The following is a 12,491-nucleotide window of genomic DNA, read 5'->3' as shown; positions in this document are numbered from 1 at the left end:
TTAAAATTACTTTCTTACTGTGCTGACCCAATTTGACTGCCTGTCTCAGAACACAAGCAGCGAGCCTGCCTGCGTGCCGGCCCACTTCTCTGAGCCATGCACACGAGTGAAGTACCCATGCTCTTAGCCAGCTACAAGGTTTATTTTGACACAGGGGGAGTGATGGGATGTGACACTAATGCTGTGCAGGATGCTGAGCCCAGAAGCAGATCAAACAGCGTCTCCTGGCAGAGCAAGGGAGCTGAGGCTGGCTCCAATGCAGAATATCTTTCTAATTACCAAATAGGAATGAAGCTTTCATGTCACCACCTCGCTCTCTGCCTCCCCAAAACAAAACTGTTTTTCCCAACACCTTGGACACCTCTCTCGTGCATCCCCATATAACTCTTTGCTAAGGGCTGAAGCCTGTGAGAATACACTGGATGTCAATAAATATTAATTCCCACCTTGCTTCTGAGAGGCTGTGCCATCTTGTGCATGTCAGTGGGGTAGGGGCATGCCAGGTACCGCAGCACCCTGCAGAGATTTCTGAGGCAGATGAGTTTGTGTCTGCAGCCCCATGGCTGTTCAGGGCCCAGGAGGATCACTGATCCATCAGTGTTTGAACTTACTGACCCTGGGGACAATCAAAGGAAGGGAGCTGTAATCCTCTACCTGATGCTGTCTCTGTGCTTTCCAGGAACCGCCACTTTGAATCAGACCATTGACATCTGCAAGCATTTCACTAACCTCTGCCTGAATGGACGCTGCATCCCCACCCCATCCAGCTATCGCTGTGAGTGCAACATGGGGTACAAGCAGGACGTGCGCGGAGAGTGCATTGGTGAGTAGGCTGAGATGCACACGGGTCAGCTCCAGCTGTGCTCCGTGCCTGTTCCTAACAGCACCTCGAGCTGCTGTCCCAAAAGCCCCCATCCCAGTCAGAGCTCCCCACAACAGACTGGAGATAGAGCGCTTGTGTCAGGTATTGAAGCAGCATGGTGGAAAGGATATGTCTGCCCCTGAGGAACGTTCAGGATGACAACTCTGGTAGCCACAGCATTGCCATTGGCTTAGTGGTGGCCAGTTCATGCCACGGGAAGCCCTATGGAAGCGGCCCCTGGGCAGGGCACTCTGCCAGTTATCAGCCTGCTCTGCTTACCCCGCAGGCTTAGGCTGCAGCCCCAACAGTCACCCCAGCTAGCTGGTGGCTGTGCAAGGCTACTCAGAAGCTTGAGGTCTCCAAGGAATTAGAATTAGAAGGATGTAATCTTTCAAAAGAATTACCGTTTTGTAAGTAAATGGGCTATTTTTTCTGAGAACTATAAAGAGACTGTATCCTGCTGAAAGAAAATGGTGTCCGCCCACTGCATCTGCAAAGAACAGCCTTCCTATCCTGACATCTCCACCCAAGGGCTGAAATAACTGTCCAGACGTTAGGTTGTATGGAGATCCAGCACCTGGAAGTCCCCCTAGCACCTGAAGGCACTAGTGGATATCATAGCTGGAAGTTTGCCCAGATAGAAGAACTCTTCAAACAAGCACCTATGTTATGAGGAGCTCAGCAGGCAGCGCAGTATCCAGGAATGTGAGAGATTGATACACGGTATCGTGTGCTGTTCCAGGCTGAGTGATAGCCCTACCTTAAGGCTGCGCAAGGTGGGGGTAAGCCTGAATTCAACCTTGAGCTGACTGACATGTAACTCATAAGATGAAGGAGACTGGACCCTTGTCTCTGCTCAGGGCAGAAGGAAGAACCTTCCTCTGAAGTGCCCCTACGTAAGAGATATGACACTCCGGGTTTGGAGAACAAAGAGCACATGAGTAACAGCCAAGATCCAGGAAAAGCCAACCACGCAACCTTGATCCAGCCCCCCACATACACTAGAACCAGTGCCACCAGAAAAGCACGTAAAGCATTAGTAATTGGAGATGCCTTACTGAGAGGCACCGAAGCACCCAATTGCCATCCAGACAATTTATCTAGCAAAGTTTGCTGCCTACCAGGAGCTCACATTTGCGACATCACTGAGAGGCTGCTGAGACTGGTGAACCCTCCAGATTATCACCCACTCCTACTGTTCCATGTGGGGTCTAATGATAGTGCAACAAGGCAACTTAGAACCACCAAAAGAGACTATATGTCACTTGGAGCAATGTTAAAAGAATCTGGAGCACAGTTCGTCTTCTCCTCTATCCTCCCAGTCGGAGGAAGGGGTTCAGGAAGGAGGAGAGAAATTTAACAGGTGAATGCCTGACTGCATGCCTGATGCCATACTCAAGGTTTTGGCTTCCATGAGAAGCCAGGTCTGTTGGGAGCTGATGGGATTCACCTGATCAAGTGGAGCAAGAAGGTCTTCACCAACAAGCTGGCCAGACTTCGAAGGAGACCTTTAAACTAGATTTAGTGGGAGAAGGGGATGGAGTTTTGAGCAACAAAGAAGAACCCAGGAGCTGCTGATGTATTAGGAACCAACAGGGAAACACCTGTGAAATGCCTGAAAGGAATTAGGGCGTGTTCCTCTAGAAAGGTGAGAGGGTTGATAGCCTAGCTGAAGTGCCTCTATACCAATGCATGCAGCATGGGTAACAAACAGGAGGAGTTGGAAGCCACTATATAGCTAGAAAGCTACACTGAAGTGTGGTGGGACTAATCACATAACTGAAGCACTGCGATTGATGGCTATAAACTGTGCAGAAGGGAAGATATGTTGAAACACATGGAAGATGGAGGTGAGTAGAGTCAGCCAACATGGCTTCACCAAGGGAAAATTGTGCCTGACTGATCTAGTGGCCTTTGATGATAGAGTCACTGCATCAGCAAAGAAGGGAAGAGCTACAGATGTCATCTACGTGTACTTCTGTAAGGCCTTTTAAATAGTTCCCCACAACATTCCTACCTCTAAATTGGAGTGATATAGGTTTGGCAGATGGACTGTTGGATGGATAAGGAATTGGCTGGATGACTGTGTTGAAAGAGATACAGTCAATGGCTTAATGTCCAAGTGGAAACCAGTAATGAGTAGTGTCCCTCAAGGGTCTGTACTGGGACCAATACTACTTAATATCTTCATCAGTGACATAGATAGTGGGATTGGGTGCACCCTCAGCAAGTTTACAGATGACACCAAGCTGAGTGGTGCAGCTGATTCACTTGAGGGAAGAGATGCCATCCAGAGGGACCTTGCTGACTGTGCTGTCAGGATGCTGAGCACTGGAGTTGAAAGGATGGGCTCAGCAGCTCACAGGAGGCAGCCTTTGTTGCCTGTCCTGGTATCTTGTTTTGCATTCCCAGCATAATGGTGACTCGCAGGCTTAGGCTTTTCTTCTTGCAGATGTGGATGAGTGCTCCAGCAGCCCCTGCGTGCATGGTGACTGCGTGAACACCCCTGGCTCCTACCACTGCAAATGCCACGAAGGTTTCCAGAGCACCCCCACAAAGCAGGCTTGCATTGGTAAGTATTTTCTGTGTCTCCTTTTGGGAGGACACAGTGTGCTTCAAGAGTGTCAACAGGTTTATCAGAGACTCAGGTACTAAAGGAAAATGGTTGTAAAGTGGAAACAGAGTGACGAGTCCCAGCACCAAACAACCTCCCATCCAGGTGTGTGATGGGATTTCAGAACAACTTATTTGAGTTGCCAGCAGTCTACTGAAATCTGTCAAGGAGAAGTTTCCTCTACCTTTATCTACCTTAAAATTGGCTAGCAGCAATCAAGGAACTTACAGGGTCCTTTTCAAGAGCAAAACTCTTATTTCAAGATAACAACATTTTGTTTTGACAAAAGATAGGATGTTGAGGAATTCTTGTATCAATGTAGGGCTTATGATTTCTAGCAAAGTTGTTCTGTCAGTGTCTTGCAGCAAGATGGTGCTCTGGATGAGGGACTGCTAATAAAGAATTATGGGAAGGTAATGTCCCATGTGAACAAGAAGCAAAGGCAAATTCCCCTGTCAGTGCCTGACCTTTGATTTTTTTTTTTTTTTTTTTTTCCCTGTCAAGTGGCTTCTGATGAAGGGGTTTCCAAAGGACCCCCCCAGTTGCCTGACAATGTGAAAGGCTATTCCTAATTTCCAAACTGAATCTTTTAAGCTGTATTCTTCTTGTGATTCTCTTTCTGGACATGAAAATTAGTTCATCACTGTCTCCTTTAAAACATTTTTTTACATGTTGGGAAACTGCAACTTGTAACCCCCCTGTCATCTCCCTTCTAGACTAAACAAATGCAAGTCTCTCAATCTTCTCTCATTGATAACGTTTCTAAGCTTTTCATTGTCCTTGTTTTTATCTTCTCAACTTCCTCCATTTTGTCTTTATCTTTTCTAATGTGTGGTGCCAAAATTGGATGTCATTCTTCAGCTGTGATCTCTCTAGCTGTCAGGACGAGAAACTGTCCCATGTGGCTTACACACAGCTCTTCTGTTGATATAGCCCAAAAGAAGGTTTTCTTCTGTGCAGGGCCACCCCATTTCATCTGTGATTCAGACCCTTTTCTGCCAGGCTGCTCTCAAGCTAACTTTTCCACGTTAGGCTCTACAAAGCATCTGGATCTATTGGTTTTCTGTAATTTGCTTATAAAATAGCTCATCCTGTCTTCCCCAGCTCTGGATAAAGGGTCAGTAACAACCCCCTACCCTAGATAGTCCCCTTCCTTTCATCTTTCATCTTTACCCAGAGGCATTCAGTGGCCTGTCTCCCAGAGCAAGTGGACACCATGTTCTTGATATGCAACACAGCACCTCCCCTGCTGCTGTACTGCAGCCAGCCACATTGTACCCCAGCTTCTGTCCTGGAGTTCATTTTGCTGAGGCACTGGGACCACATCTCTATGGCACTTAGTAGCAGGCCTTAGTCCGTGGCTGTTGATCTGAGGGCTTTTGTTGCCTAGGATAGTTTGAGTTGCAAAGGGGGCCCTGAGGCAGGACGTTGACAAAGACATCATGGAGGGCATGAGATCCCACAGATGTAACCTCACAAATGTAGTGATGCTTCCAGAGCGTGCAGAAAGCTTTCTCCGCATCTTTTCCATCTCGGGCAGTTTGTACAGAGGGGAAGAGTGTGATCCTGGAGCAGGGCACACTCTGAGTGTCTGAGAGCACTTGCCTGGTTTTCTCATGCGGCAGGTTAAGCTGGAACTGCTTCTCACTCCACCTGCTGCTACTTTCTTATGTTTATTTCCCTGCCAGATATTGATGAGTGCATCATGAACGGAGTGATGTGTAGGAACGGCCGCTGTGTTAACACTGATGGCAGCTTCCAGTGCATCTGCAATGCTGGCTTTGAAATTACCCCTGATGGCAAGAACTGTGTTGGTAAGCTATGTCCTGATGTGCTGTCATCTGTGTCCTTGGGGAGGTTGGGACTGAGCTGAGACTATGTTCTCTTGGGGGACTGGTGGTTACTTTAATCTGTGCTATACTCCCTTTATCTTGGGTAGACGCTGCTAGGGCATAGTGTGTCTTAACTTGAGAGGAGAGGGTACGGTTGCACTGAAATAGGAAGGCGCTTTTATAAGGGTGCTAGTGCTCCTGGAGTCCTCCTGTAGGTTGCGCAGGACATTCTCTATCACCCTGAGAGTTGTTTCCTCCAGCAGCCAGTGTGCAAGTCTTGCACTTGAGCAAGTGAGCTGCACTGCCTGACCAGGGTACCAAGAGCAGCAGGGATACAGCAGGACAGCTCTGGCCAGGAGCAGCAGTGGGAACGCTGCCTTGAGGATTAGCACCTGCTGCCATAAGAAGCAATTTGACCATGAGATGGGGGACAGAGAGTTTTTGAGCACAGGAGAGTCTTGCTGCAGCTCTCAGGCTCAGCTCATGTTTTCTGTTTGTCCTCCCCAGATCATGATGAATGTGCCACGACTAACATGTGCCTCAACGGGATGTGTATCAATGAGGACGGCAGCTTCAAATGTATCTGCAAGCCTGGTTTTGTGCTGGCTCCCAATGGGCGGTACTGTGTCGGTGCGTACGTCCCCAGGCTTAGTCTCTGCCCTCTTCCCAGCCTGCCGTCCATGTTCCTGAGGACTTGTGATGTGTCTGAGGCGAAGGGGACCTGAGAAAAACCAAGGCTGTTGCCAGGCATCTCCTGCTCTGCCACCAGAAACTACCCCCTCTCAGCAGATGGGCACAAGGGAGAATGTTCTTGCAGCTCCACTACTTCAGCGCAAATTGGAGCTTAAATCCTCTTTCTGAAGGAGGTTAAGCAGGGCTGTGAAGCTCTGTACATCCAGTGTGAGCTGGTAGCAATCACCTCCACAGCTTCCCCAGCCTCTAGAGCACATTCCACTACAGTTTGTGTGCCACCTCCCAAAGCCAAGAAAGTTAGGATGTGAAGGCAGCGTGGAGAAAGGAGGAGGAGGAGAACACAGCATTTCTTTGATAATGCTGCTGTGACACAGGGTGAATTCTCTGGGTCACTGCCCCATTAACAGAGCAGACACCAGATCCTGCTGCTCTGAGAAGGAGCTGGGTCTCATGAGACTGAAGAAGCCCAGATTCCTGTTCCTTCCCTTGAACCATCAGGGACAGCCAGCAGAGCATGCAGGGGATGTGATGCTCTAAACTACACCTCTAGTTCCTTCTTAGTCTCCAAGTCTCCCTGCAAAATAGTCCAAAACCCCTGTCTGTGTGTCCTGCTGCCTGTGGGTAGGTAACAGCCAGTTTGTGCTTCTTCTTTCAGACATTGACGAGTGTGAGACGCCAGGAATCTGTATGAATGGCTGGTGCATTAATACAGAGGGCTCCTTCCGCTGCGAGTGCCTCGGGGGCCTGGCTATCGGGGTGGATGGACGAGTCTGCGTGGACACCCATATGCGCAGCACCTGCTATGGAGGCATTAAAAAGGGCACGTGCGCGCGTCCCTTTCCAGGAGCAGTCACCAAGTCCGAGTGCTGCTGTGCTAACCCAGACCATGGCTTCGGAGAGCCCTGCCAACCCTGTCCAGCCAAAAACTCTGGTGAGCTCCTCTTCCATCTGAGTTGGCAAAAAGCCAGGGAGGCACTCAGAGACTTTGTGGGTCCCTGACAGGTCCCTGAGATGGCCTAGACAGCTTGGCAGTGACATGGGAAGGCCATAGGCAGGGAGAAAGGGATGCCATGCAGTCAACAAATCTGAGGCTGATCTCATTGCCGGGATTCTCACAGTGTTGGACTACTAACTGCGAGTATCAGTTCTAAAACGCACATTGCATAAGTATAAACAGATACTGCTTGGAAGCCCACAGATGACATTCTAACAAACAAACAATAAATCCGATGTTATCCAGAATTAATGTCACTGTGTGTGAACTGTCTAGAAAAGCTAATGGCTCTGTTGTGTTTTCTACACAGCTGAATTCCAGGCACTCTGCAGTAGCGGCATTGGAATAACAGCTGATGGCAGAGGTATGTGCATTCCGTGTACTGTATCGTAGACAGGCACATCTAATGTCACACTCAGCTCTTTTTCAGCTGCTTTTAACGGAGTGTGCATGCATCTCTGTGACTGTGGGAGTGTGTTCCATGAGAAATTTGGCACTGCAGAGGGTGTGCTGGAGCGTTAGCACGTTACACTCATGTATGCGAGAGCTGTTTGTAAGTGCAGGGTAGCTTGCATATCCTGGGTGGGTGTAAGCGCATGCAAGAACCTATCTCTGTGTTAGTGAGTGTCTGTGGGTGGGACGTGAGCTTGGGCAGAGGGGAAGATGGATGCTATGTGTCTTTTCTCCTCCCTAAAGCACCATGAGTTAAAGTTGAGCAAGCATCCCTGAGGACTGTGTATTGAATCAAGTGGTGGATTCCTGGCACCCTGTGGGAACTACATTTCTGGGGATGCACATGCAGAGTTTGGCTTTACTCCCTGCTTTGATGGGAATGAAGAGCATGACCAATTGCATCCTCTTGCTTGTTTCCCTCCTCTGCCCTCCAGCTCCTTGGTCACAGGAGAAGAGGGTTCACAGTCTCCCAGGGAGAGGGAGGCGATAAACGCATGTTGGGATGTGTTGCCAAGGGGCTGCTTTGAGTTAGACAGCTGTGCAAGAGGTCAGGCAGGCGGCTGCGCTGCCAGACCTGGGCAGTGCTTGGATCAGCAGGAAGAACACAAAGCAGCCAGATAGCTATGGCCTTTCAAAACTTTCCAAATGGGAATGAGCCAGAGGCAAAACCCTGGTGGCTTCTTGGGCTTCCTTCCAGGGCACCATGTCTTGGCCGAAGTCAGTCTCAGGCTAATGATAAGATGCTTTCTAGCAAGAAGCTAACGTCAGACATGCTCTGGTCAGCCCATCGCTGCCCGCAGCCAGGAGTATACGCGCTCAGCGGTCTCCAGGCTTGCATTTCCCTGGGGATGTAACTGAACTCCAACTGCATGGAGACAAAGGCCAGCAGTGTCTGGGAAGCCCTGGCCTGGGCTGCATGCCATCTGGCATCTATGGCACTGCAAGGACACTGCTGTACAAATACAAACCTGCCCTGTTCTTTGAGGAGGCTAGTTCTTGCAAGGGTACAATCTCTTTGCCTGGGCACCAGAGCTTTTCTCCAAAAAGGCAGCGAGATGATGCTGATGCAGAGGAAGAGATGCCATCCACCTGGCTGCTGCCCTTCTGGGTTACTGTCCACATGCACAGGGCCCTTGGTGCTGCTGACGGGGGGAGCAGGCAGGAGGTGGGTGATGGCAGTGATGCCCACGGCTCTCCCTGCCAGATGCCCTGCAGACCTGAGCCCAACCACCATGCGCGTGAGCAACAGGGGCTGTGGTACCCGCCACACGTTGCTGCAGAACCATCCAAAAATCTCTCAGTTTGAGGCAGATTTGTCCAAGGCACTTTGCAAATCTTTGAAGCTGAGGTTTTAACATCTGGCACGCATTGGCCCCTGTCCCAGGCCCCGCCCTCACCCAAACTAACACTCCCCTCTGTCCCTGCCCTGCCACCACCATGCATTCTCCAGGGCCAGGAACAAGGCAGAGGCCACAGGTCCTCACCTCTTTTTCCAGGCTGCCCAAGTTGCTTTCAGACACTTCTTTATGTCAGCAATAGGGAAAGGAAATTTTCTTTGGCCTGATCAGGACTTCTTCCAGCCTAGCAGCTGTGTGGTGAAGGACTCTGTGCAAGCTCTCAGCTTGGGGACCATGGCTAGGCTAGGAGATACAAGGACTTTGCCATTGGAAGGGCTTTGCTGTGACCATCTAGCCGTGGACTAGCAGCCCAGCTGCCCACAGCATGCTCTCCAACACACCTCAATACTCCTAGCCCTGTTCTGCCCCCAACAATGGTCCCCTGTGGTAGGGCTGTGTATGCACAGGCAGGTTGTCCATCATGCTCTGCCCTTACCCCAGTTGGCCCCAGCATCCTGCTCACAGCACCTTACAAACAGCTTCTTCCTCCCACCTTTTCCAGTAGGAGTGTTCATTAAATGGTCTGACCTGAGTACCTGGGATAGAGATACTGTAAGGAGACTCAGGAATGTAACAGAAGGACGGACCCGAGAGCCCTTGATATGGAACTGAGTCTGGGCTCATCTCAACCCCATATCCAGTTCTCTCCTCCTGAGCTCAGAGCCCTATGCTAGATCAGCTGTGTATCCCCAGGACAAAGATGCCCAGCTCCACAGCACCCAGAGGAGAGCAACAAGGCTCCCCAGGGCCTACTGGATCAAACCAGGAGGGTAGGTAGGACAGGAAGGAGGGATTTCTGCAGAGGAGTGCCCCAGCTGGCTATTGACACCAAGGAGCAATGAAGAATTAGGGGGTGGAAGTTTTCTGTATTTGCATTTCATAGGATCATAGAATCATAGAATGCTTTGGGTTGGAAGGGACCTTTAGAGGTCATCCAGCCCAACCCCCCTGCAGTGAGCAGGGACAGCTTTATCCAGATCAGGGTGCTCAGAGCCCCATCCAACCTCACCTTGAACGTTTCTAGGGATGGGGCCTCCACTACCTCTCTGGGCAACCTGTTCCAGTGCTTGACCACGCTCATTGTAAAAAATTTCTTCCTTATATCCAGTCTAAATCTCCCCTCCTTTAGTTTAAAACCGTTACTCCTTGTCCTGTCACAACAGGCCTGGCTAAAAAGATTGCCCCCATCCTTCCTATAGGCCCCCTTTAAGTACTGAAAGGCCACAATAAGGTCTCCCCGCAGCCTTCTCTTCTCCAGGCTGAACAACCCCAACTCTCTCAGCCTGTCCCCGTAGGAGAGGGGCTCCAGCCCTCGGATCATTTTGGTGGCCTCCTCTGGACCCGCTCCAGCAGGTCCATGTCCTTGTGCTGAGGGCTCCAGAGCTGGACGCAGGGCTCCAGGTGAGGTCTTACCAGAGCAGAGGGGCAGAATCCCCTCCCTCGACCTGCTGGCCATGCTGCTTTTGATGCAGCCCAGGATGGGGTTGGCTTTCGGGGCTGCAAGCGCACGTTGCCAGCTCATGTCCAGTTTTTCATCCACCAGTACCCCCAAGTCCTTCCCTGCAGGGCTGCTCTCAATCCCTTCATCTCCCAGTCTGCATTGATAGCAGGGGTTTCCCTGTCCCAGGTGCAAGACCTCGCACTTGGCCTTGTTGAACCTCATGAGGTTTACATGGGCCCACCTCCCCAGCTTGTCCAGGTCCCTTTGGATAACATCTTGTCCTTCTGGGGTGTCAACCGCACCACTCAGCATGATGTCGTCTGCAAACTTGCCGAGGGTGCACTCAATCCCACTGTCTGTGTCATTGATGAAGATGTTAAACAGCACCGGTCCCAGTACGGACCCCTGAGGGACTCCACTCGTCACTGGTCTCCATGTGGACATCGAGTCGTTGACCACTACCCTCTGGGATGCAACCATCCAACCAATTCCTTATCCACCGAACAGTCCACCCATCAAATCCATATATCCCCAATTTAGAGGGAAAGATGTTGTGGGGGACTGTGTCAAAGGCTTTACAGAAGTCCAAAAAGATGACATCCATTGCTTTTCCCTTGTCCGCTGATTCAGTCACTCCTTCATAGAAAGCCACTAGTTTGGTCAGGCAGGACTTGCCCTTGGTGAAGCCGTGCTGGCTGTCTCGAATCACCTCCCTGTCTTCCATGTGCTTGAGCAAAGCTTCTAGGAGGATCTGTTCCATGATCTTCCCAGGCACAGAGGTGTGGCTGACAGGTTGGTAGTTCCCAGGGTCCTCCTTTCTTCCCTTTTTAAAAATGGGCACAACATTCCCCTTCTTCCAGTCACCAGGGAGTTCACCTGACTGCCATGACTTTTCAAATATCATGGAGAGTGGTTTGGCAACTACATCAGCCAATTCCCTCAGGACTCTGGGGTGCATCTCATCAGGTCCCATAGACTTGTTTGCCATGGTCCATCTAATTGGACTTCTTTCTCTGTGCAGACATCAATGAATGTGCCCTCAACCCAGACATCTGCCCCAATGGCATGTGCGAGAACCTGCGTGGAAGCTACCGCTGTATCTGCAACCTGGGCTACGAGTCAGATCCCACGGGCAAAAACTGTGTGGGTAAGTTCAGGGCAGCACAAGCTCAGAGTGGCATAGGGAACCAGGAGCTCAGTGCTGGTGGGGAGAGGATGGCATGCGCTGGCTGGGAGCCAGATGCAGACCTCCAGCTGCACAGGAGCCTGAGGGGATACAGCAGCTGATGCCCTTGAGCACTGTCCCCATTCAGGGCTGCCTTGTCCACATGGAAGAGCACAAGGCACTATGTGAGAAACTACACGTACGTGATTTAACATACTTTCCACATTGTATTGCTTTGAGGATGGTACTGCATTTCTCTGCCTCTCAGGCTGCCAAAGCTCTGTAGGGCTGGCAGAGTAGAAGAGTGGATGCTGGTATTGTAGCTCAGAAACCCCATCTCTCTGCCCACAGATGTTGATGAATGCACTGTCAATCGTTTGCTGTGTGACAATGGACTGTGCCGCAACACACCCGGCAGCTACACCTGCACCTGCCCCAAGGGCTTTGTCTTCAGGACGGAGACAGATACCTGTGAAGGTAATGTGACTCTGAAGGCAACAGAGAACATATTCACAAGATGTAAAGAGCTACGGGCCGAGGTTCTGCCTGAAAGGGAGCTCAAGTTCTAACATGTCTGTGGTTCCCTTTTGACCACAAAGGTTTGAACTGGAGCAGGTCCAAGCTTTGGGTTTGTGGGTTTGGTTTTTTTTTTCCTAGGGGGAAATTTCACACTTCATTCAAAATAGTGGACATCCAAACCCAGCACATCTGGGATTTTCAGTGACTGAAAACCAGAACAGTTTCCTCTAGGCCCCCAAAATTTTAGCTAAAACCTGACCAAAATTGCAAGTGTTGGGGATTTGATTGAAAGCTTACAGTTTGGAGTGGGGGAAACCATTTCCTGACCACAAAGTCCTCAAACATTTGAGAACTGGCACTTTGCACATAAATGTCTGTTTAGAGGAAAAAAAACCTGATTTTCTGTAAAGAAGGTGAAAAATGGCAAATGCTATGTAGCCTCACATCTGGTTCAGACAGGTCCATGAAGGCCATATTCAGCGCTGTGACTGCTCCCATCTTAGCCAGGAGCAGCCCTGAGC

General features: G+C 50.2%; 1 protein-coding gene across 1 annotated transcript in view; it reads left to right on the top strand.

Annotated features, from left to right (window-relative positions):
- FBN3 (fibrillin 3) overlaps positions 1-12,491 on the top strand; it is a 112,349-nt gene that overhangs the window by 67,639 nt on the left and 32,219 nt on the right. The window contains exons 11-18 of the mRNA XM_075723822.1: positions 680-823; positions 3,315-3,434; positions 5,165-5,290; positions 5,816-5,938; positions 6,657-6,932; positions 7,306-7,359; positions 11,308-11,433; positions 11,803-11,928. Of these exons, the coding sequence (XP_075579937.1) occupies positions 680-823; positions 3,315-3,434; positions 5,165-5,290; positions 5,816-5,938; positions 6,657-6,932; positions 7,306-7,359; positions 11,308-11,433; positions 11,803-11,928 (1,095 nt within the window). The remainder of the gene's footprint in view (positions 1-679; positions 824-3,314; positions 3,435-5,164; positions 5,291-5,815; positions 5,939-6,656; positions 6,933-7,305; positions 7,360-11,307; positions 11,434-11,802; positions 11,929-12,491) is intronic.

Source organism: Pelecanus crispus, chromosome 20, assembly GCF_030463565.1.
Source record: "Pelecanus crispus isolate bPelCri1 chromosome 20, bPelCri1.pri, whole genome shotgun sequence".
Classification (NCBI taxonomy): domain Eukaryota; kingdom Metazoa; phylum Chordata; class Aves; order Pelecaniformes; family Pelecanidae; genus Pelecanus; species Pelecanus crispus.
Note: the sequence above shows the minus strand (reverse complement) of the source record. Positions and strands in the feature narration are given on the sequence as shown.